Source organism: Microcaecilia unicolor, chromosome 5 (genome assembly GCF_901765095.1).
Source record: "Microcaecilia unicolor chromosome 5, aMicUni1.1, whole genome shotgun sequence".
Classification (NCBI taxonomy): Eukaryota; Metazoa; Chordata; class Amphibia; order Gymnophiona; family Siphonopidae; genus Microcaecilia; species Microcaecilia unicolor.
In genome coordinates this window covers 178,978,674-179,004,029 of record NC_044035.1, presented here as the reverse complement: position 1 = coordinate 179,004,029, position 25,356 = coordinate 178,978,674, and the positions used below count along the sequence as shown (strand labels likewise).

At 45.2% G+C, this 25,356-nt stretch overlaps 1 protein-coding gene across 1 annotated transcript in view; it reads left to right on the top strand.

Moving 5' to 3' along the window:
- The window catches only part of GLG1 (golgi glycoprotein 1), a 435,835-nt gene that overhangs the window by 354,658 nt on the left and 55,821 nt on the right, over positions 1 to 25,356 (top strand). Inside the window, 3 exon segments of the mRNA XM_030203623.1 lie at positions 2,737 to 2,879; positions 15,886 to 15,987; positions 16,655 to 16,762. Coding sequence (XP_030059483.1) covers positions 2,737 to 2,879; positions 15,886 to 15,987; positions 16,655 to 16,762 — 353 coding nt within the window.

Here is a 25,356-nt window from a genome sequence, read left to right as displayed (position 1 = left end):
TCAGAGATGTGGTAACAGAGGTTAGCATATCTGGGTCTAAAAAAGGTTTGGACAAGTTTCTGGAGGAAAAGTCCATAGTCTTTTATTGAGATGGACACGGAGGAAAGCCACTGCTTGCACCAGGATTAGTAGCATGGAATGTTGCTACTAATTGGGTTTCTGCAAAGGGAAGAGGTTGCCTCTAGCACCAGGGAGTTGGGGTTTTTGAGGGGGGGTGTTTGGAGGTACCTCGGGAAATGATCAGGTGATTGGGGTGTGTCACTAGATACCAGGTATTATTTTTGGATCATTGGATTCTGTGGTGGGGGGAGTGAGAAGACAGCCTCCCTGGGCCCAATACAGACCTACCAGAGACTTTGTTTTAAAATGTAACCCTTCCTGTCAGTGCATGAGCCAATCACCATTCAGGCAGATAGGAAAGGTGACATTATCAGTGAGCTATGGATTACTGCCACAGATTTAACGGGGTAGCAGTTTGCATGCTCACTGATTATAGCATGCCACTGTGAGGTTTTTTGTTTGTTTTGTTTTTGTGGCTCTACTGCAAGGCGATTATAGCTCTCTATTGCATGAAAACATTTTTCTGGCACTCTGCCATTTTACTTACCTTTTATATGCACTGTGAAAATTATTGCCCCTTTACTTGAAAATTAATATAATCCTACCATTATGGAAATCCTGGAAGGCTTTTGCCAAGTTATGGGGTTCTAATCCTTTTATCACTGACCAAATAACTATACAGGGAAATGCAGGTTTTTCACCAGGTGTAGAGAACAGGACTTTTGCTTAATGGGTAGGATGGAAGAGGATCATTTTGGTGGAACATCTGCTTAATAACAATGGGACTTTGTTAAAACATTCAGACCTTCAACAAATTGGGCAGCAGTGAAATAATGGGTGATTTCATTTACCCCAGTATTGACTGGATGGGGAAAGTGTGTGTGTTAATGTGTGTGTGTGTGGGGGGGGGGGGGGGGGGGGAATAGGATTTGATATACTGCTTTTCTGTGGTCTTTGTACTTTTTGAAAGAGTGAAAAATCAATTCACTTTTACCTGTTCTACTCCACTCAGTATTTTGCAGACCTCAATCCCCCCTCAACTATCTCTTTCCAAGCTGAAGAGCCCTAACCTCTTTAGTCTTTCCTCGTATAGGAGGAGTTCCATCCCTTTTATTATTTTGGTTGCTCTTCTTTGAACCTTTTCTAAATCTGCTATATATATATATTATTATTATTATTATTTTTTTTTTGAGATATGACGATCAGAATTGAATGCAATACTCAAGGTAAGGTTACACCATGGAGCGATACAGAGGCGTTATAATATTCTTGGCCTTATTTTGCATCCCTTTCCTAACAATTCCTAGCATCCTGTTTGCTGTTTTTGTCCACCGCAACACACTGGGAAGAATATTTCAGTGTACTATCTATAATAACACCTATATTTTTTTTTTCTTGGGCACTGACTCCCAAGGTGGATCTTAGCATCTGGTGACTATGATTTAGAGTATTCTTTCCAATGTGCATCACTTTGCATTTGTCCACATAAAATTTTATCTGCCATTTTGATGCCCTGTCTTCCCATTTCCTAAGTTCTTCTTCGATTTTTCACAGTCCACATGTTTTGTTTTTTTTAACAACTACAGTAGTTTTGTCATTTCCTCACTTATCGTTCCAATTTCTAGATCATTTATAAATATGTTAAATAGCACCTGTCCCAGTACAGATCCCTGTGGCACTCCAGTATTCATCCTGTTCCCTTGAGAAAAATGGCCATTTAACCCTATCCTCTGTTTTCTTTCCAATAGCCAGTTCCTAATCCACAGAAGTACATTGCCTCCTATCCCATGACTATTTAATTTTCTCAGGATTCTCTCATGAGGAACTTTGTCAAAAGCTTTCTGAAAATCTAGATACATCAACCAGCTCACCTTTATCCACCTGTTTATTCATGCCTTCAAAGAAGCAAATTGGTGAAATATGATTGCAGATTTAAAAAGCACCCTTAAATTTGCAAAATTGCATTAATTTTATAATTATACCACCAATGAAACACTTAAATGCTAAAAAAAAAAACACAAAGCTTGTGCGCTCCAATTCATGCATTCCAATGATGTCATCACACAGCAGTGATGCCATTGGATGCTACAACATTGGGGATGATCAGACATAGCTCAAAAAAGCTTAAGAAAGCTTGGAAACGACATTCAGTATAAAGACATAAATATAGATATTGGAATGCACAAATTAGAATGCATAAGCTCTGTGTTTTTACATTTAAGCATTTCTTAGATATAAAAATTATAAAATTAATGCAATCTATTTTTACTTTTAAGAATTTTGTCATTTTGAAATGTTCAGTGAGTTAGGAGAGAGTGTGTGTGTGTAGATATACACACATATATGTGTTTTATTTTTACTGTAAACCATTCAGTTCTTAATCTTGTTGGGTTGTCTATCAAATAAAGATGAAACTAGCAGCTAAGCAGTGCAAATGAGCCATTTTGTTCTCTATTTTGTTGCTCCAAGGTACTTTTTTGGTTGTAAAATTTGAGGGGATCTCTGAACATTGATACAATCTAAACATATTTGCAAGAAATTAGCCTAATGTAGCATGGCAACCCAGGTAATTTTTTTGACATGTTGGAATCTTCTGTTTGCACTACAGGAGTTTTATAAACTTCTGATGTGCAGCTTCTCTTCTTTGTTTCCCTTTTTGTTTCCCTTTTGTTACAGATTTTCGATTTAATCCAGCGCTAAGTAAGGCTTGTAAAGCTGATATTCCCAAATTTTGCCAGAGTATCTTACTCACAGCAAAGGATGATGCAGAGCTGGAAGGCCAGGTCATCTCCTGCCTCAAGTTGAAATATGCTGATCAGGTGAGAGAGAGTACATAGGAGACTGAAACATTCATTTCAGTGAAGATTGCAGCACGAAGTGCCTTGAATTGCATAGAACAAATGACTTCTGCAGTAAGACATCCTTTACTGTACTTAAATTACGTAATCACATGGAAATTAAAATAGCAGGATCATATAGTAGCCCAGGTTTTGTTGGCTTTGTGGAAAGCATTCAGCTACTATTCACTTAGCTGTTTCTCATCAATAGTTTTTTTGTTTTCTTTTTTGAGTTGTATAAAAACACAAGATCTTTCACAGAATGGATACCCCTGAGAATGTAGTCCATGATTTGTCAACCCAGTCCTCAGGGAATCCTAAGCCCACAATGAATATGCACAAGATATATCTGCATGCCCTGCCTCCATTGTATGCAAATATCTCATGCATATTTATTGTGGATATCTTGAAAACCAGACTGCCTCCCCCCCCCCCCCCCCCCCCCACCTCCTGAGGAGAAATCCTGATGTAGACTGAGGAAAAAAAGAAAAACAATTGAAATGTTTAAATGCTCAGTGGGGAGTGAGAGATGATTGTCTACCAGACAGGAAAGAGGACCCTGTTGTGATCACATGTAATTTCAAGGTCTCAAGGTAGTGAAATGGTGCAAAACAGTGATGACCAGAGCCAGAGGAATGCCAAGTTGCATAGGGAGAGGCATAGCTTGAAGGGATGAAGGTGATTGTATCTCTCTGTACAGGTAATTACTGAGACCATTTTAACTGTTGTGTTTATTTAGTTACTAGTAAAAAAGCCCCGTTTCTGATGCAAATGAAACGGGGGCTAGCAATGTTTTCTTCTGTGTGCATGTGGGAGTGTGTGTGTCCCTGCCCTCTGGCCTCTCTCCCCTCCCCACTCTGAGTCCTTCACTGTTACAGAGCCAGCGATTTGATTTCGTGCTCTGCTGTTTTCCTTCACTGACTGTGTTACAGAGAGGGCGGGGCAGACACTCATAGGGAAACCGGATATCTCGCCCCCTTCACACTTCCGGCTGGAGGCTTCATAGAACGTTGGTGTTGCCTTTTATATAGAGAGATATTTTTGGTCTAGTATTTTTTGTAGAACATAAGAGTAGCTATACTGGGTCAGACCAGCAGTGGTCCATCTAGCCCAGTATCCTGTTTTCCAAAAGTGGTCAAGCCAGGTCAAAAGTACCTCACAGAAACCCAATTAGCAGCAACATTCCATGCTACCAATCCCGGGGCAAGCAGTTGCTTCCCCATATCGGTCTCATTAGCAAACTATGGACTTTTCCTCCTGGCAGATGTTACATTATTTTACACTCGTATTATATTGTGCCTAGGGAAACATTCACACCTATCCCTGTCTGATTCATCGTATCTGCTGGCACTAAGAACTGTATATGTGAATATAATAAGATTCTATTAAAATAATTATGTGGCAAGTTATAGTTTATTAAAATTTGCTTTACTGTTTGGCTTATACAGATCATAGAGGTCTACAATAAAAATTAGATGAAAAGAACCCATCCATCCAAACAGAACACACCCTCTCCTTTCCCCAAGCAACAATTTAATAGATCCCCCCCCCCCCCCCCCCCCCCAAATCCCAGAGGCCTGAATGCCAAATAAAAATGTAAAACATGCAGGATAATCACGGAATTAAAAGCATAAATATTTCCAAACAACCAACGTGTCAAAAAGCCTGGCTCACACTTAAACCATAGGAAATTCCTCTTTAGAGCCCTCAATAGGAAAATAAATAAAACAGCCTTTCAGCATTTGTGACAGGCATGATGCCAGCATCTAGTACAATCCTAGGAAGGCAGCTGATCTTCATAGAGGTAGTTTATCTCCTACACTGGCTCTTGCAGACCTTACAGCACAGGTTGGCATGCAACATCCATGAACCTATAAAAGGTCACGATAGCATGCGGAGAAGAAAATTTACTGTCCTAGAAAGTTTGAGTCTTAGTGTTCTACCTGGAGGAGTAGTACAGAATTAGTACAGAATTAGTCTGCCTTGCACTCTTAGGCAGAAGCCTATAGGAAAAGAGTAGGAGAGAGTTTGTAGCAAAGATCAGAGAAGTTCTCTTATCTGCCAAGCAACTAGTAGTAGTAATCTCTCTGTTATCAGTGCTGTGCACACATGGCGGAAAGCTGGAAGCTGCCTCATTGGTTGAAGCAGAGCTCACCAGTGATAGCTTAACAAATCGGGCATTTACCATCACATGCATAGTATCCTCAGTGGTGACAGACAAAAGGCAGTTGAGAAATGCAAAGGGACCGAAACAAGGTTAAGATGAGGGGTAAAACTGAGGCCCAGATGCACTAAACCTAACAAGCCAGCAACGTGGGTTTTTTAGCCAGTTTAGCAAGCAAGGAGTAGAACGAGACATGCACAGAAGGGCTCTCCGAGCTATTTTTTTTTCCTAGTTCAAAATTTATTTCTTCCTGCTACTGGTCCCGTAATTTAGATTTCGCTAGCTTTAGTTCCTTTACTTCAGCCACAGAGATGTACCCTGCCATATGTTTTCCTTCAAGCCCATTAATTGGGGATTTCAGTGATTTGTTGTTTTGTTTTTCTTGACCTTTTGAAATGGAATCAGATAGATATGAATTTGCCTACAATAACTGCTTTAAGGCTATCCCAGATTAGCCCTGGAGATAAATCCCCTATGTCATTAAAATGAAGATACTCTTTTATACTTTGGCTTTTATGTCTTCCAACCCCCTTGATCATCAGAAAGTCAAAGTTTCAAAGTTGTGTATCTGGATTTTCAGAAGGCGTTTGACAGAGTACCTCATGAAAGACTCCAGAGGAAATTGGAGAGTCATGGGATAGAAGGTAGTGTTCTATTGTGGATTAAAAACTGGTTAAAAGATAGAAAACAGAGAGTAGGGTTAAATGGTCAGTATTCTCAATGAAGAAGGGTAGTTAGTGGGGTTCCCCAGGGGTCTGTGCTGGGACCGCTGCTTTTTAACATATTTATAAATGATCTAGAGATGGGAATAGCTAGTGAGGTAATTACATTTGCTGACGACACAAAGTTATTTCTCTCAGCGTTGCACTGACAGCATCAGGTAGTGAACTATAATAGAACTTAATGTCCGGGATGCTGACTTTCATTTCCTATGCCTATGACTGCATTATACCGAACTGTAATAAGTCTTACTCCCGTGCATGCTAATTCTATGATTTCTAAGCAACTCATTGCAGTCTAGAGGCTAACCTTCTGCACAGTACGTATATGATATTATATTGAACTCTAATAGGTCTCACCGTTGTGCATGCTCATAATATACTTTCTCTATAGCTTAGAGCAATTTACTGAAATGCAATAGAACCTACTACCATGCTTGCTGTCTGTTTACTGATTTTACGCTTATGCTTAGAACCTATCTATAGCTCTATTCCAAACTGTAGTAGGACCTACTGTCTTGTCTGCTGACCCAAGCTCTCAAGACATCCGTAGCATTACACTGATCTGTAATCGAACTGTAATAGTACTATACTACGGATCCGGACGCGCTACGCTGCCTTACTATTGTACTGCTTATCCAAATGCTCACTGACTTTTAACCTCTAAAAGCTTTTTTTTAAATGCTTGTTTCCTTGTCATCAAGCAGATGAAGCCATTACGTATGGGTTATGTCCATCAACCAGCAGGGGAGATAGAGAGCACTCAAACTTTCACAGTGCCCTCTTGGCCAGCTAGCTCCACTGCCTCTTCAGTATTCTCTATCTCCCTTAGCAGGGTGGCTGCAGGTTGTTCGAGCTCCAGAAAAATCTGCCGGGAGGTGGTTCCTGGCTTGCCAGTTGTTAACCGGGGTGTTGGAGGCTATAGCAGCTTCACTTTAAAGGCACATAGGTTAGCCCTTTCCCTGCCTTACCCATACCTCTGTGGATGTGGACATATTGCCTTGCTTTCCCTGTCCTTACCCACCAACAGTGGATGCAGGCATATAGGTTCGCCCTTTCCCTGCCTTTCCCACTCATCTGAGCCTCCGGAGTCTTCAATACCTCTGCTTTCCTCACAGCTTAAAAAAAAAAAAAAAGTCGCATCGCGTTTTTAAACGCAGAGACGCTGGAACAGAGGTTTTTGACCTGATTTTCAGCAGGATCGTAGTTGTACACTAGATCCTTTGAGGTAAGAGTGTTTTCCAACTCCTCTGGGGTGGGCCCGCGATCGGGGCGATTTTGGCGCTAACCGCCATTTTGGATTTTACCGGCGTTTTTCCGGCGATGGCTGCGGACAATGTAAAGCGCTGTTCCACTTGTGGCAAGCGCAAATCAGCAGCAGGGCTCTGTAAATCATGCTGTATTGGCGTAGGAGCCGACCCGAGCATGGCGAGCGATGTTTCTTCCCGCTCTGAGCTGGCAGCGGGCGCCATTTTGCTTACACCGCATGGCGCGGCCTCCGTGGACACAGAGAGACCTGAGCCGGGTGGGGCACCTCGAGATGAGGTTATTTCAGGAGTGGCTAGCACCGGACAGGATTTGGGTGCCCAGGGTGAGATTTTCTCCCCGGATTTTGTGCTTTTGCTGCATAAAGCATACATGATGAAAAGAGCCCTTCCTCAAGGGTCGCCTGAGGCTCCTCTGATTGCCCCCCCCCCCCCCCCGATGGATTCTGGCCTGGGACTGCCCAGTGAGGCTTTTTTCCCGGATGCTTGGCCTAAAGATAAGCGCAGAAGGGTTAATTCCCCTTCAGATTGTGGTGCACCTTTCCCCCCCCCCCCCCCCCCCCCCCCCCCCCCCGTGGTCAGGGTGTGAGGATTTGGAAAACTCTGACAGACGTTCTTGGTCTGAGGAACCAGAGTCAGGTGCGGATTTACCACAGGATCTGGATGATCCCTCCGCGGTGAGGATTTTCCACCGTGATGAGCTGCCAGCGCTTATTTCAGATACCCTGCAGGCCCTCTCGATTGAAGATCCTGACAGTGGCATGGCCTCCTCGGGTAATCCCAGGATGGCTAGTACCAAGAAAGCTGCTCGGGCCTTCCCTTTGCATGACTCCATCCTAGAGCTTGTTTCGGCTCAGTGGGCTGACCCCAAGGGACCTTTGAGAGTTTCCAGGGCTATGGGGCAGTTATACCCTCTGCGTGAGGGACATATGGCTCGTTTTCAAATGCCTACAGTGGATGCCCTAGTCACTGCGGTGACAAAGAGAACTACCTTTCCTGTTGAAGGAGGTGTTGCCCTGAAGGACGTTCAAGACCGTAGGCTGGAAACAGCGTTGAAACGGTCCTTTGAAATTGCAGGTCTCACTGTTTGGGCGTCTGCATGCAGCTGTTATGCTGTGAGAGCCTGCCTACTTGGCTGCAACAGGCAGTGGCTCAGCCCGGAGATGGAGCGGAGCCCTTCTTGGATGTGGCTCCGCGGATGGAGGTGGCCTTGTCCTTTCTGGCTGATGCCCTTTATGACCTTGTCAGAGCTTCGGCTAAACAAATGGCAGTAGCAGTGGCGGCTCGCCGTCGTCTGTGGCTACGACACTGAGCAGCGGACATGGCCTCTAAGCAAAGGTTGGTGAAGTTCCCTTTTCAAGGACTTCTCCTTTTTGGTGAGGAGTTAGAGAAAATTGTGAAAGGCCTGGGTGATCCAAAACCCCAGCGCTTGCCCGAAGATAGGCAGAGGCCTTCCTCTAAGGGCCAGGCGGTCCACTCCTCGTACAGACCTCGCTTCCGTGAAGCTAGAAGGTACCGCCCGGGGCGTTCTGCTGGGTTCACTTCACGTGCCCGTGGTCAGCAGAGGAACTCCTTTCGCTCGGACAAGCGTTCCGCAGCCGGTGGCTCAAGACCAGGAGTTCAGGGGCGACCCTCTCAATGATGGTGCGCCGGCCCTCTCCTCGATGCCTGTCATCGGAGGACGGCTTTCCCTCTTTGTCGAGGAGTGGGCCAAGATTTCCTCAGATCAGTGGGTTCTGGACCTGATCAGAGATGGATACAGAATAGAATTCAACGCCCCAGTGAGAGACGTGTTTGTGGAGTCCCGATGCGGTTCTGCCGTCAAACGGGCGGCGGTGGAGGAGACTTTACAAGGTCTGATTCAGTTAGGGGCAGTGACCCCGGTGCCTCCCGCCGAGCAAGGCTGTGGCCGATACTCCATGTACTTTGTGGTGCCGCGAAAAGGTGGGTCCTTTCGCCCTATTCTGGACTTAAAAGAAGTGAACAAGTCCCTGAGAGTGCGGCATTTCCACATGGAATCCCTGCGCTCCGTCGTTGCGGCGGTTCAGCCAGGAGAGTTTCTCACATCTCTAGACCTGAAAGAAGCTTACTTGCACATACCGATTTGGGCCCCGCACCAGAAGTTTCTGAGGTTTGCGGTGTTGGGAAAACATTTCCAGTTCAGGGCCTTGCCTTTTGGCCTCGCCACAGCTCCCCGAACCTTTTCGAAGGTAATGGTGGTAGTAGCTGCTTTTCTCAGGTGAGAAGGTATCAGGGTTCACTCGTACCTAGGCGACTGGCTCATCAGAGCAGACTCTGCAACAGAGAGCTTACAAGCTACAGCCAGAGTGGTCTCAGTACTGCAATCTCTAGGCTGGGTCGTCAATATGGCCAAAAATCACCTGTCCCCTTCACAATCTCTAGAGTTTTTGGGGCCCAGGTTCGACACAGTCTCGGGCTATGTGTTCCTACCCGAGCTAAGGCGGTGCAAGCTTCAGAATCAGGTCCGTCTGCTCCTGAGGATGCCCCGCCCGCGAGCTTGGGACATTGTCCAGCTGCTGGGATCGATGACAGCCACGATGGAAGTGGTACCCTGGGCGAGAGCGCACCTGAGACCTCTACAGTATTCCCTACTCCGGAGATGGTCTCCTATTTCTCAGGATTACCAATGCAGACTTACTTGGCTCCCTGCGGCCCGTCTCAGCATGGAGTGGTGGCTCTCGGACAGCATGCTGCGGCGAGGAATGCCGCTGACGCTTCCCGTTTGGTGCCTAGTGGTAACAGATGCCAGCCTGAAGGGCTGAGGCGCACACTGCAAGGGGAAGCATGCCCAGGGTCTATGGACACCCGAGGAGTCGGAGTGGTCCATCAACCGCCTAGAGTTGAAAGCGGTGTTTCAGGCGCTTCTGGCCTTTCAAGTGACCCTGGAAGGATTGGCTGTCAGAGTGATGTCGGACAACACGACAACGGTGGCCTATATAAATCGACAAGGCGGAACAAGGTGCAGAGCACTAGCCGCGCAGACCGAACTGATTTGCCACTGGGCCGAGCTGCATCTTCAGTGTCTGTTGGCAGCTCATATTGCAGATCAGAGCAATGTGCAGGCCGATTATCTGAGCAGGCATCAGATCGATCCAGCAGAATGGAATCTGGCAGATGAAGTATTCCTGCAGATCTGTGCCAAATGGGGCAAGCCCGTGATGGATCTAATGGCGACAAGTGCCAATACCAAAGTCCCATGCTTCTTCAGCAGACGGAGAGATCCTCGCTCGGCGGGGTTGGATGCCTTGGCTCAACCCTGGCCTCCGGGTCTACTTTATGTGTTTCCCCGATGGCCCTTGATAGGGCGCCTGCTCTTGCGGATTCGGCTGCACCCAGGAGAAGTGGTCCTCATCGCCCCGGATTGGCCAAGGAGACCTTGGTATGCAGACCTCCGATAGATGCTCCTGGAGGCTCCTCTGCCGTTACCTCTGGTACCGAACCTGTTGACTCAGGGACCGGTAGCCATGGAGGACACCGGCCACTTTGGTCTTACGGCATGGCTATTGAGAGGGCGCAATTGAGGGATAAAGGTTATTCCAATAAAGTTATTTCCACTCTCCTGCAAGCCCGCAAGCGGTCCACTACCGTGGCTTATGCCAGGATTTGGTGCCTGTTTGAGTCTTGGTGTGCTTCCAGAGCCATTGTTCCAATGCGGGCTCCTGTCTCGCCGATTCTGGACTTTTTGCAGGAAGGTGTACAAAAAGGCTTGGCCTATAATTCCCTGCGGGTGCAGGTGGCAGCGTTGGCCTCCTTTCGTGGTAAGGTGGAAGGCGTGTCTTTGGCTGCTCACCTAGATGTGGCACGGTTTCTTAGAGGGGTGCTTCGGCTCTGACCTCCAGTGCGAGCACCCTGTCCAGCTTGGAACCTGGGGCTAGTTTTGAAAACCCTGCAGGCATCTCCTTTTGAGCCGCTTCGGCGAGCATCGGAGAAAGACTTGACACTGAAGGCCGGTTTTCTGGTGGCCATTACCTCGGCGAGACGGGTGTCAGAGCTCCAGGCGCTGTCCTGTAGAGACCCATTTCTGCAATTTTCAGAGTCCGGAGTCACGGTTCGGACCGTGCCTTCCTTTATGCCTAAGGTGGTTTCAGCCTTTCACTTAAACCAGCCTATTTTCTTGCCCTCTTTTTCAGAGGAAGAGTTTCCAGAATCTTTTGGGCAGCTGCACCTTTTGGATGTGCGCAGGACTCTGCTGCAGTATCTGCGAGTTACTAACTCTTTCAGGACGTCTGATCATCTGTTTGTTTTGCTATCCAGTTCTCGCAGAGGGTCTTCAGCGTCTAAAGCCACTATTGCCCGCTGACTCAAAGAAACTATCTTTTCAGCTTATCTGCTGGCCGGCAGGGTTCCGCCTGTAGCCTTTAAGGCACATTCTACTAGAGCGATTTTTTCCTCTTGGGCTGAAACTGGAGCACTCTCTCTTCAAGAGATATGCAGTGCAACAACATGGGCTTCTAAGCTCTCCTTTGCCCGACATTACAGGCTGGATGTGGCTGCCAGGAGGGATGCGCGTTTTGGTGCACAAGTGCTAGCACGTGGTGTGGCTTGTTCCCACCCTATCTAGGGATTGCTTTGTTACATCCCATACGTAATGGCTTCATCTGCTTGATGACAAGGAAGGGAAAATTAGGTTCTTACCTTGGTAATTTTCTTTCCTTTAGTCATAGCAGATGAAGCCATGAGCCCTCCCTGTATGATTGTCTGTATGCTGTGAATCTGTTTTTCAGGTTCTGTTCTAATTTCCTGAAGTTCCTTCCTTGGGAGAAAGTTGGAAAACAATCTTCAGGATTCATGTTCAGTTTAAATTTAGGAGGATGTGTTCATTCCCTCCAGCATGTTTTTTTTGGAGGATGTGTTGATTCTCTCCAGGAGGCGCGTGTGTTCCCCTCCAGTTCTATAAATAGGAGGATGAGTTCATTCCCTCCAGTGTGTTGGGAGGATGTGTGATTCCCTCCAGGAGGCGCGTGTGTTCCCCTCCACTTATACAATAAGGAGGATGAGTTTATTCCCTCCAGGAGGATGTGCATTCCCTCCTTTATGAGTTCATGCCCTTGTGATGGGCCATCGTTCTCTGTGAGGAAAGCTCTTGTGATTCCCATTGCGGTTTGCCATACTGCTTTGGAAGCTTCAAATACTGAAGAGGCAGTGGAGCTAGCTGGCCAAGAGGGCACTGTGAAAGTTTGAGTGCTCTCTATCTCCCCTGCTGGTTGATGGACATAACCCATACGTAATGGCTTCATCTGCTATGACTAAAGGAAAGAAAATTACCAAGGTAAGAACCTAATTTTCCCGTACAGCTCACAGCACCATACTGAACTACACTTACACTTCCTCCACCCCATTTTGAAATATACTGAATAACACCAAAAATTGTAAACACATACACTAGTTCACAACCTGACCACATACCGTATCAATCACCACCACAAAGCAAAGCTGAACACTAACACATATCAACGACAACATGAACACGAACAAACTACTCCTAATCACCTACTGCCTCTACCTAATTCACCACGCACTGACCACTCCTCTCACAGACTACAACTCACCCACAATAAAAACACCATGCACACATCCCATAAACAACATAGCAACCCAAAAGATTAAAAAATGGCATGGAAAATTCACCACCCACGGAAACAACCAACAGAAAGAAAAGAAGGGATAAAACAAAACTCAAATATCAAGAGGACAGAACTAATAAAAATCATCACAGCCTCGACCGCAACTGAACCCCACAAATTAATACAAATGGGTTATATAAATGCCAGATCCACAGTTAACAAAACTAATACAATAACAGACTGGATCACTATAGACAACCTTGACTTCCTGTTCATAAGTGAAACATGGATCCACAACCTCAAAGATCCCATAATTTTAGAGCTATGCCCCCCAGGGTACAAAATCACCCACTGGACAAGGAATGGAAAAAGAGGAGGAGGCATAGCTATAATCTACAGATCCCAATTCACCGTCACAACAGCCGAATCAATACTTCCCCAATTGGAAATCGCTTCAGTTAGAATCAATCACCCAACCTTGCAAGATCACCTAAACCTTATCTTGTTCTATAGACCACCAGGCAACTGGCAAGACTGCCAAACACACTTCATGGACTTCCTATTGAATACGTGTGTGTCTACCCAAAACCTTCTCATTGTAGGAGATATCAACCTCCACCTTGATGACACTAACCTAACAAATGTAGCTGAATGCAAAGACTTACTCCAACTTAGGGCGCTCCACTGGCCAAAGATACAGCCCACTCATGTTAAAGGACACGCACTAGACATCATTACATATAAATTCTCACCAGAGCTAAACATCACAGTAAAAGACATAAAATGGACAGCCATACCATGGTCAGACCACTACAAAGCAAACCTCTCCCTTCACTGGTGAACGAAAAATTCTCAACACAAACAAGAACAACTAACCTATACCACAAGAGGCAAAATAGACCCACCAACATTCTGGCAACAACTCTATATTAATGAATGGACAGCACCAACAGAGTCAATCCAATTTCTTCATGACTGGGACAACAGATGCAGAATCACACTAGACCACATAGCACCACTTCAATCCAGAACCTCACACAGAAAAAATTCAATACCATGGTTTAACAAAGAACTTAAAGAACTAAAAGCACAAGTCAGAAGACTAGAACGTGCCTGGAATAAGAAAAAAGACGATTCATTCAATGACTGAAAGCGTCTACAAAGAAAATACAAATACACCATTAGACAAACTAAAAGATCTTACTATAAAACTAAAATCGGACCAGGCTACAAAGGCACACACAAACTTTTCCAACTTATGAATACATTACTGGATACCACCCCGGTCACTTCTAACAACAAAGATACTCCATCAGCAGACAGCCTCGTGAGCTACTTCAAAGAAAAAATTATAAAACTACGACTCACGATACCCATCAACACAATCGACTACGCAAGCCTCCTTGAATGCTTAGACCCTATACCTGGGGAATATCCAGCAAGACCGATCATGGACCAACTTTGACATACTATCGATTGACAGCATATCCCAATTGCTAAAAAATTACGCCAAATCACAATGCAAACTAGACATCTGCCCTAATAATCTTATAAGAGCTGCCCCTCAACAATTCAAAACAGACCTCTCGAGGCACCTGAACTACATGCTACAAAATGGGCTCTTCCCAAAAGATAAAGGAAATATCCTACTCACTCCTTTACCTAAAGATGCAAAGAAATCCACAAGCGACCTAACCAGTTATTGCCCTGTAGCATCGATCCCGCTGATAACCAAACTCATGGAAGGCACAGTGACGAAACAGCTCACTAATCACCTAAACAGACACTCAATTCTACATGAATCCCAATCAGGATTTAGATCGAACTACAGCACCGAAACAGTATTAGTAACTTTAATGAATAAATTTAAACAAACAATTGCAACTGGCAATAACATACTTCTTTTGCAATTTGACATGTCCAGTGCCTTCGACATGGTCAACCATGGAATACTACTACATATCCTGGAATACTTTTGAGGAAACGTGCTTAATTGGTTTAGAGGATTCTTGATGACAAGATCATACCAGATAACAACTAAAGTGGAGACATCAGCCCCATGGACACCTGAATGGGGAGTTCCCCAAGGATCCCCCCTGTCACCAACCCTCTTTAACCTAATGATGATACCCCTAGCCAAGCTCCTGGACAATCAAAACCTCAATCCATACATATATGCAGATGACGTCACGATCTACATCCTGTTCAAACACGATCTTAAAGAAATCACCAATGCCCCACAGCTCTGCTGGGATGTCTGTGTGGCTAGTCTACTAAGAATGCTGGCTCCTCCTATATCCCAGGGCTTGATTTGTGCATTTTCACTTGGACTTTTTCTTTCTTTCTTCTTTTTTTTGAAAATGGTCCAAAAAGATATACACTGAGCACATCATCATTTTTTTGGGAAAAAAAAAAACATTTCTCAGCTTTGAAAATGGCTGGGGTTTTTTTTTTACTGGATTTTTGGAAGTTTTCTGCAAAATGTCCAAAGTATTATTTAGACATCGTATCGAAAATGCCCCTACACACCTCCTGAACCTTAACCTCTATTGCAGTACAGCACATATGGATCATATCTGCCTTTTCCAATGGTCACCACCAGGATAGGACTACAAGTGCTGCCATGTTCCTGTGTGTAACAGTGTCAAGAAAACAACAAAACAGAACTATAAAAACTAAAAATAAATCTAAAACTAGCTGCAGTTTATAGTGCATTTTATTCACAGTTCAATAGTCAAGACTCGAATTTGAATCTCCTGCACAAAGTACTACAACCTGAACTGTAGAGCCAACACGGCTCATCTGAATTGACTCATTCTGAACAGACTAGTTGGGATATTTTGTTTTTTATCTGCCATTGTTTACTATGCTTTTAGCTCTTAGAGTCAGGTCACACTCCTGACCTTTGCGGTGTCTTGGTTCACATAGGGGCTCATTTTCAAAGCACTTAGGCTTACAAAGTTCCATAGGTTACTATGTGCTTTGAAAATACAGTTGTTTTGGCTAACCCAGCCTATAGCTGAACTCCATAACTGAAGTAAAACTGAGCTATTGTGAATTCAGGTCAATTTTCTTTTGGAAAATTCCAAGTGTTGGTTAATTTTAATAACAACAATAGAACTGGCAAGGTTTCCTCTCTCTCTCCCCCCCCCCCCCCCCCCCCTTACTTTTCTATTGAAATCAGAGGTTTTGCTGTAAGTTCTTGTGGACGATGAATCCATTCACAAGATATGTTATTTCTCCCTTTTCTGACAGCGCCTGTCCACAGATTGTGAGGACCAGATCAGAGTGATCATCCAGGATTCTGCAATTGATTACCGACTTGATCCCCAACTGCAGCTGCACTGCTCTGAGGAGGTAGAGATGAACTCATCAGAGGAGTAGTGTTTTTTCAAACTGGCTTGATAGCAAGAGAGGCGTGAACAGCCTAGTAGATTGAGCAATTGTTGCAGCAAAACTTCTGTGTATTGAAATAGAAAAACAAATCAGGCACATAAAATCATAGTAACAAATAAGTGTTTAGGTTGAGTATAAGGGAAGGGAAAGGCATAAGAAATATTAGAATAAGAATATCAAACAAGTAGTGCTAAGGCTACGGAAAATTAAGAGCTGACAGACTGGTTTAAAATATTTAGTAGGTTTGTTCCTTATCCTTGTCGTAGAACTGTAATATAGAGCAGAGACTTTGAATTCACAAGTTGTATTTTCATAATTTTGATCTAGCAGGGCTGTAAGCACTGTAAATGCAGTAGTGTGCCCTGGGTGGAAGTCGAGAATTAGGCAGTGTGCTAAAAGTGACCCATGCTAGTTTGCTTTCTGTAATAGATTAGGAGACCTAGGTTTCCACACCCCAGGCTCTGGATAATGAAACCTTTGGTTCAGTACTTTACGGCAAGCCAGCATGTGTAATGGAACAGTATCTGGAGAATTCTTGCAAGTAAATGATGTATTTTGCAGGCTTTTTTTTTCAGTAGCTTTTTGTCACTTGTTGAGCAAACACTTTTTTTTTTTAATATATATTTAGATCGCAGCTCTATGTGCGGAGGAAGCAGCAGCACAGGAGCAGACTGGGCAGGTGGAAGAGTGCCTCAAAGGGAACCTGCTGAAAATTAAAGCAGAAGCATGTAAAAAGGTAAAGAGTGGAAAAAAACAGGTGATATTGTAGTTTTTTTTTTTTTAAATAAAGTTCGTGACATGTTTCCTAATAGGCTTCTGACTCCAGCAGCCCTTTTGCAGTTAGCAGGATTTTTCCGTTATATCTCCTAGCCTTTGCAGTAACAAACCTCGGCTGAGAGAGAGAGAGCATTTCTCCTAGGGTAAGCAGGATATTCAGCCCTCACATGTGGATGATGTCATCAAATGATGGAGCCTGGGCTGAGAAAAGGAAACTAAACTTTTAAGAACTGTAAAGTGGTGAACTGCACATCTGCATGTCATTCCTCACTGGTGTCATGTGGGGTCACCTTCGGTCCAGTTTTTTTGCAGCACTTCCTGGACAATTTTTTCATCATCTTTTGTTTGTAAGTATTTAAAAAGTCTTTTGTGTTGGGTCACTTCATTTCATTTTCCCTCCTTTTACAAACAATTTAGTTGTGGTTTTTGGGCATTCTTAAAATTTCCTTGTTTTTGGCATAGCCATGATATGCACGGACATTGCAGAGTCAAAGTTATTTCTTCCTCTTTGATCTCCCTCATCAAATATACGGCATGTTCTGTTAATATTATGAGGAGGTCCAGCCCTCCTAAAAACCTCTATATCTCAGCCATTTCATATTACTTTTCAGTAGACTATAAGGCAAAATAGTAAGGCATTAATTATTGTACTGTTTAGCCACAGTATTGAGTTCTCCATTCCTGTCCTTTATAGCATGGATTTAGTTTCATGTTCTATTCCTCTTAAGATATTGTGAGCAAGCAGCTCCTGTATAATAAATAGCCCTGTAACAGAATACTGTATCAGAAGCTGATTGACTCAGTTGTTTGTTGTATGCATATTTAAGTTGTTGAAATTGAATCAGAGTAAACCAGTCAAAACATAATGGAGTGTTAAAGGCACTGTGATGATGTATGTGCACTGCAGTGCTTATGATTTCACTACTTATGCTTTGTATATTTCCCGTATACTTGCAAATGACAATTCTGATAAAACTCTTTTGTACTGTCATTATCTAATTTTTAATACCATTATAAGGCAGTAAAGCTGGATTCAGTCTCCGAGGTGGATGACCAGCAGCCCCTTGAGGCCCCCTTAGGGATATGGTCACCATTGCATGATCCAAGGTTGTCATAGATGTTTTACCCAATTATCAATATTAAATCCTTAGATATTAGAAAATAGTCTTTTCTGAAATATGTGTGTGTGTAGTGGAATAAAAAGCTAAATTCTTATCAGTAGAATGAAGGATCCTCCAAGGGTTCACCAATCCCCTTGCTTTGATAAGGGCCTTGAGCATCTCATGGTACTTCTATTTAGCCAATTTACATGATGACCTATGATCCAGAATAGGATTTAATGAGAAATTAGTCACCTCCTTCCAATTGTTTGTTTTTTTAAATGATGAGTCAGTGATGTTGACTAGCTCCAAAAGAATTGTAGGTCATCAATATTCAAAACAAGAATTAAGAACAGCTATTTGTTTAAACATTTTTATCTCCAGTTTCACCCCTCTTTTCTACAAATCCCTCTTCTGTGTCTTGTCTTGTTTTTCTATCCTTTTTTAAAGCATTTTTATCTCCAGTTTCACCCTTCTTTTCTACAGATCCCTCTTCTGTGACTTGACTTGTTTTCCTATCCTTTTTTTTTTTAAACAGACTTTTCACATAATTATACTTACTCCTGGCTGGAGAACAGTATCATTCTCCAAGCCACCTACCACACACCAGTTTGTGTGCATGTTGTCCAATGCATTATAACTTGAAGAAAGCAGATATCCATATTCAAATACTTCAAATACAAGATGAGTTTTCCTCATCAATAGGGTGTGGAGATACCTTTTATATTCAGAGTTAATTATTTGAAACTTTGTAGCAAGTCACCTAGGTATCATTGGAAAATCATCAGCTAGGTTGCCCTTCCCACAGCCTGAGAAAGAATCAAACCTGTGTGACACTTCCAAAAAATTTGAGATGTATAAACCCAGTTTCACCTCTATGAACCACATAAGCTGATTAAATTTATAGGCAGCTGTGGTTTGAATGATTTTACATCGTAAGCCGCAGCTAATAAAAGTTCTAAGTGCCAGCAGTGTTAAGATACCAAAACCTCTGACGAAGTCGGAGTGAAATGGTGGCCCCAATTGGGGGGGGTTTCCGCACTAAAAGATACGTGTTGTGCACACATACATATATATTTTGAAAGTGTTTTAGGTGATAAATTATAAAAATTCTGGAGGTTTTTTTTAAACTCATGATTTGTTTATACAGTCCTTGTTTCAAGCTTGTAGCTTTTGATAACAGGGCTTTTCAGGTATTTTCTTCCATTATATTTTAATATCAAGCAAAAGGTTTTACACCTAGCTTATGCTATATTTGTGAAGAATTAGATCTCCCTTCTGCTTTAAATCGGGTCTATGTCTTCTTATTTGGACTCTTCTGTAATGCACTTGGTTAACACAAAACAACAAAATTTTTTCTATCTGGGAGGTGGAACCTGCATACAGTTCAAGAGAATTATAGTCCGTCTGCCATCTCCTAAAGAATAGTTTAAAGAATATGCCCAGTCATACAGATATAATTTTTAACTTGTATAAAATCTCTACCTCCTCTACCCACCGTATTCATCTAGGAAGCTCCCTGTAAGTTACCAGAGTCTGTAAAGTTTCTTGTGGAGTTGCTGAAAGTGTCCTGCATCTGTGCGGGTACAGGAGGCCAAATATTTGTTCCCAGATCCCTTAGTCGTGGCTAAAAATGTAGTAGTCTCCTTTACTTTACACTGTAGTAGATTTGTCAAGATCAGACTCAAACGAAACTACTTCTCATCAGAATAGGAGCTTTCAGCTTGGCTCCTGGCAAAAATTGTACTACCTTGTGGTTATGGAGCAGATTCATTACTACTGGCTGTAGGGATCTGAATTATAATGCCAGATACTCTTGCATTCACTGCCAAAAAGCAATTTCCATAGCTCTGCAGGTTCAGCACTTTCAGTATTAGGGTGTCTAAGAAGCCTATCAAGGATCCTACATGCCCTTTGTGAAACACTAGCAGCTGAATGTTATTCCTTCTGTTATGATTCGTAAGGTCTTTAAGGTCCTCTGCAAAATATCCATTTTCCTTATCGTCTGCTCCAGACCATTCTCAATGAGTGGGTAATATGCACTCCTACCAGCAGAGGGAGACAAACCTATTGAGTAGTAACACCTGTATAAGGGGCTACGCAACCCTCCATGACCTGCTCAGTATTTTTCAGTCTCTCATCAGAGGTAGACAAATCTGTACATCCCTGCTCTTCTTTGGTTCGGTGTGCTGTTTTGGCCCCATTATAAAAAATAATAATTTTTTCAGAGGTGTCCTGGAGCAGACTTGTCATTGCGCTGCTGGTATTTTAAAAATAAATAAAAAAGGGGAGGCAGCAAGGGAAACAGAAAAACTAATTAGAGGTCTCTATGTGGCCTTGGGCTTTGTTTCTCTGTGCATTGGGGGTGTATACACCAGTCTCTGTGTCCCCCCCCTTTCTCCCCCACCTGCTCTCCATTGGCGAGTGGTGTGCTACTGCCTTCTTCCCCGCTTGCCTGGGAGAAGTTCCTTGAGGCGGGCCCATAGTTGGAATAGAGCACCTCTGGTACTTTAACATACACACACACAAAAAAAGACAAGACGGGCCGGTTGCAGCAGGCTTTCAGGTGGGGTCAAGACAGGGGCCTACTTCAGTGGGCTTTCAGGCGGGGAAGCATCTCTTGCGGAGAGAAGCTTGTAGCTGGACATTGCTGCGATACAGTGCAGCATGGCCTCCGAGTCAGAGAAGACACGTAGGTATGTGGCCTGTTACGCTTGTCGGATGGTTTCCGTGCACAGCAGTCTTTGCTTGTATGAGGAGACAGTGACCTGCTATGACTCGGAATCAGGTGTCCCGGTGAAGGAGGGTGCTGGAAAGGCCTCCTAGAGCATAGCACACCAGACGCTGTTTTGGTGGGAGCATCCTCAGGAGCTTAGCCAGGATCGGGAGGCGGGGCTGGTGGTTGGGAGGCGGGGATAGTGCTGGACAGACTTGTACGGTCTGTGCCAGGGCCGGTGGTGGGCAGTGGGACTGGTGGTTGGGAGGCGGGGATAGTGCTGGACAGACTTGTACGGTCTGAGCCGGGGTTGGGAGGCGGGGCTGGTGGTTGGGAGGTGGGGATGGTGCTGGACAGACTTGTGCGGTCTGTGCCGGAGCCGGTGGTTGGGAGGAGGGGCGGGTGGTTGGGAGGCGGGGATAGTGATGGGCAGACTTATACGGTCTGTGCCCTGAAGAGTACAGGTACAAATCAAAGTAGGGTATACACAAAAAGCAGCAAATATGAGTTATCTTGGTGGGCAGACTAGATGGACCGTGCAGGTCTTTTTCTGCCGTCATCTACTATGTTACTATGTTGAGTCCGAGTGCTAAGAGGCTGGACTCAGGAGAGGGACCGCCAATTCTTACCAGGCATGATGCCTTTACGGTCTCCTCTCATTTTTCCCTTGAATTTGTCCTCTTGCTTCATCAGGCTTATTGCCTGAGGAGAGGACTCTATATATGCTTTAGGGAAACCTGCGACCAGGGCCTTGGGTTGGCTCTTGGGGCCAAAAAGACCTGGTTTGTTTCTGGGGAGGATATTGAGGAGGTACTTTCCCTCAGGTTGAAGCTCCCACTGTCAAAGGATGCTGATCAGGGAGATCCTTGGGACGCAGAGAGCGTGGGAGAGCCTTCTCAGGTGCCTATGGGGAAGGATCCTTCTGTTGTATGGTTTTTTAGGTGACAGGAGTTGCCGAACTTGTTGGCAGAGGTGCTATGGGCTTGCAGTTTGTCAGAAGACTCCTCTCTGGTGGCTCAGAAGGGCAACCTGCTGTTAAGGGAGGGTGCACCAGCCACCTCAGAGCTTTCCTTATCACAAAGATTTGCAGGAGGTGGTGGAGGGTGAATGGCAGACACCGAATTCACCCTTGCGCATTGGTTGGGCGATGGCTTGACTTTATCAGCTCCCCATGGCGGACCTGGAATCTTTCCGGGTCCCTAAGGTGGGTGGTGACGGCGGTCACCAAGAACACAGCTATTCTTGTAGAGGGTGGGGCAGCCCTTAAGGATCCTCAAGATTGTAGAATGGAGGCTCTTCTGAAGCAATCCTATGGCCTTGGAGTTACAGACAGCCATTTGTGGGGGTTACGTGTCTCTGGCCTGCTTTCTGTGTGCTCAGCACCTCCCACACACTCCAACAGTGTCTTCCTTGCATTCGTCTTCAGATATCATTAATTTAGAGTTGGACACTGCCTTTCTCTCGGATGCCCTGTATGACTTGATCCACATGTCTGCAAAGAACCTGGCTCTGGTGGTAGCTGAATGGCGATCTTTATGGCTCAGAAATTGGTCAGTGGATGTGGCCTCCAAGGTTCGTTTGATTCAGCTTCCATTCCAGGGCAGGTTGTTCTTTGGAAATGAGCTGGAGAAGCTGGCGAAGAGCTTGGGAGATCAGCTCTTCGTTTGGCAGGTCAGGGATGCTTTATGGAGCTGCGAAGGTGTCGGCTAGGTCGAAGGGCCAGATCCTAGTGTAATCGTTACTGTAGTAAAGGCCAGCCCTTTCAGGCCCAGATGCATCAAACAAACGTAACAAAATCTAAATCGTTAAAGTCCTTAACGATTTTGAAAAACCGAAGCATGCACCAAAAAAACAGGTCAAACATGTTCGTTGCGGTATCCAGAAGTACAATGTATCACTGAATCGTAATCCCCGTCGTAATCGGCCCCTAAATCATGCGCAGAGCAGCCAAGCGTTATGCTGGCTGCTCTGCGCATGCCACAAACGTCCAAAAAAAACCACAACACAAACATGTGGCTCCCCACTTCCCCCTGCACTAACCAAAACATTAAAAAAAATCCAACTAGATCGGGAGGGGGCAAAGGCGCTTGTCAGGAGCGTCCTGTATGGGCACCCTTGCCCTCCCCCCGAGATCGCCGCTGTTCCCCGCTTCAGCCGGTTTTAATAAAAACAAATCTCCAAATTTTCTCATCCCCGGTCCCCCTCCCTTCCTGTGTTTCCTGTCCATTGCTCCAGGGCTCCACCTCCCGCCATCCTCCGCCCCCGTGCCCCACCCCCTGGGATCGTCGCCGCCGCTCCCACCCTCCACCGGACCCCCCCCCCTCCGCATTACCGTCCCGTGCAGCGCCTCTCACCTGTATGCGAAGGTGCTGCATGAGATAGAACATCTGATCGCCATTTGCTTCTCCCTTCTCCGTGAGTCTGTTGTTCCTGGGCCCGCCCTCCATTGACGTAAGTTACCTACGTTATCTACGTAGGTAACTTACGTCAATGGAGGGCGGGCCCAGGAACAACGTCGGAGAAGGGAGAAGCAATGGCGATCAGATGTTTTATCCCATGCAGCACCTTCGCATACAGGTGAGAGGCACTGCACGGGACGGTAATGTGGAGGGGGGGTCCGGTGGAGGGTTGGAGCGGCGGCGGCGACGATCCCAGGGGGCGGGGCACGGAGGCGGAGGATGGCGGGAGGTGGAGCCCTGGAGCAAGGGACAGGAAACACAGGAAGGGAGGGGGACCGGGGATGAGAAAATTTGGAGATTTGTTTTTATTACAACCGGCTGAAGCGGGGAACAGCGGCGATCTCGGGGGGGGGGGGGGGGGGGGCAAGGGCGCCCATACAGGACGCTCCTGACGAGCGCCTTGCCCCCTCCCAATCTATTTGAATTTTTTTTTTGTTTTGGTTAGTGCAGGGGGAAGTGGGGAACTACCGGTTTGCGTTTTTATATAACTTTTTTTTTTTTTTTTTTTAACATGCCAGCTTGCATTTTTAAGGTGCAGGAGGGAGCGGGGAGATGACAGCTCAGGCCTGAACGACAGGTCTGAGAGCTCGCTAAATTTGTCACGTTAAATGATTCATTAGAATCGTCGGTATGGTTAGTGCATAGCGAATTGTCCACATTTCAATGGTAGTTTCTGGTTTGCATTCCGTTTTCGTTATCTGCTAGTGGTTTCAGAAAAAGGCCTATAATGCATGCAACGGCCGCAAATTTTGTCGTTAGAGGGTCATTAAAGGGTCGTTAGAGTTTTGTGCATCTAGGCCTCAGTCCTTTACTTTCGGGGCATTTGGCAGGAAGGTCGCGATAGGGCTTCTAGAGGTGCTGGAGGCACCAGGGCTTCACAATGAAGGTGTGGGGGCCCAGCCTCCGGTGGTGCCCATTGACGACTGTTTGCAGCTGTTTTACTAGAGGTGGGCCCGCGTGATATTGGGTCAGTGGGTCCTGGATATTATCAAGGGACGGCTATGCCCTGGAGTTTCGTCATCCTCTTCCAGATGCCTTTCTCGCATCTCCTTTCAAGTCTGCTGTCAAGATGACAGCAGTCCATCAGGCCTTGGGTTCCTGTTCCTTTTGAAGAAAGTGGTTCTGGGAGGTATTTCATATATTTTATGGTGCCCAAAAAGGAGGATTCCTGGCATCTGATTCTGGATCTCAACAAGTGAATTGGGTATATATTAATATTTTCACTGAAGTACAAAAAACTCATAGGGGAAAAAGCCTCAGAGCCCTTTCTCCACTTCTGTATAACAGAATAAGTTATGGTAGGATTTTCAGGGTGGAATTGCTTCACAGGCATTAAAACAAAAAAAAACAAACCTGAATATATTTCTTAAAGCTTCAGTGAAATCGACTTCCATAGATTCCGCATCGTTTGTGACGTTATAAAAATGTTCAATACTTAAACAATCATGCACTTTCTTATTCCTCTTGCACAGACTGTGGCCAGAGTTTCACTAAATAGGCTGTGCCAAGCTGTAAACTATGCTTCAGCTTGCTATGGCTTTATCTACTCAAACATCACCGGACTGAAGCTTTAACAAATTTATAGTCCAGGGTTTTTTTTTTATGCCTATGAAGTAATTCCACCCTGAAAAATCCTACCATAATTTCTTCTGTTATACGGAAGTGGAGAAAGGGTTCTGAGGCTTTTTTTCTATGATTTGTTTTGTACTTCAGTGGCAATATTAATATACTAGTAAAAAAAGGCCCGTTTCAGACAAAAATGAGATGGGCGCTAGCAAGGTTTTCCTTGGCTCCCCTGCAGCCACCCATGTCCAGCGACCCTCCTCTCTCCCCTGCCCCCCTCCTGCCATCCATGTCTAGCGACCCTCCTCTCTCCCCCTGCCCCCCCTCCAGCCACCCATGTCCAGCGACACCCTGCCCCCCCTCCAGCCACCCATGTCCAGCGACCCTCCTCTCTCCCCTGCCCCCCCTCCAGCCACCCATGTCCAGCGACCCTCCTCTCTCCCCTGCCCCCCCCCTCCAGCCACCCATGTCCAGCGACCCTCCTCTGGACATGGATCAATTGTGAGGCATGTTTCCCCCCACCCCCCCCCCCCCCCGGGTTCTGAAGTTGACGTCATAATGGCTACGGTGATGTCAGCCTGATCTACGGAGCCTAGCAGACCACTCAGAATGAGCCGACGGTCCCAGGCAGCAAGTCAGAGCGTTGGAGGTGAGAATTATTATATAGGACTAGTAAAAAAAAAAAAAGGCCCGTTTCTGGAAGAAATGAAATGGG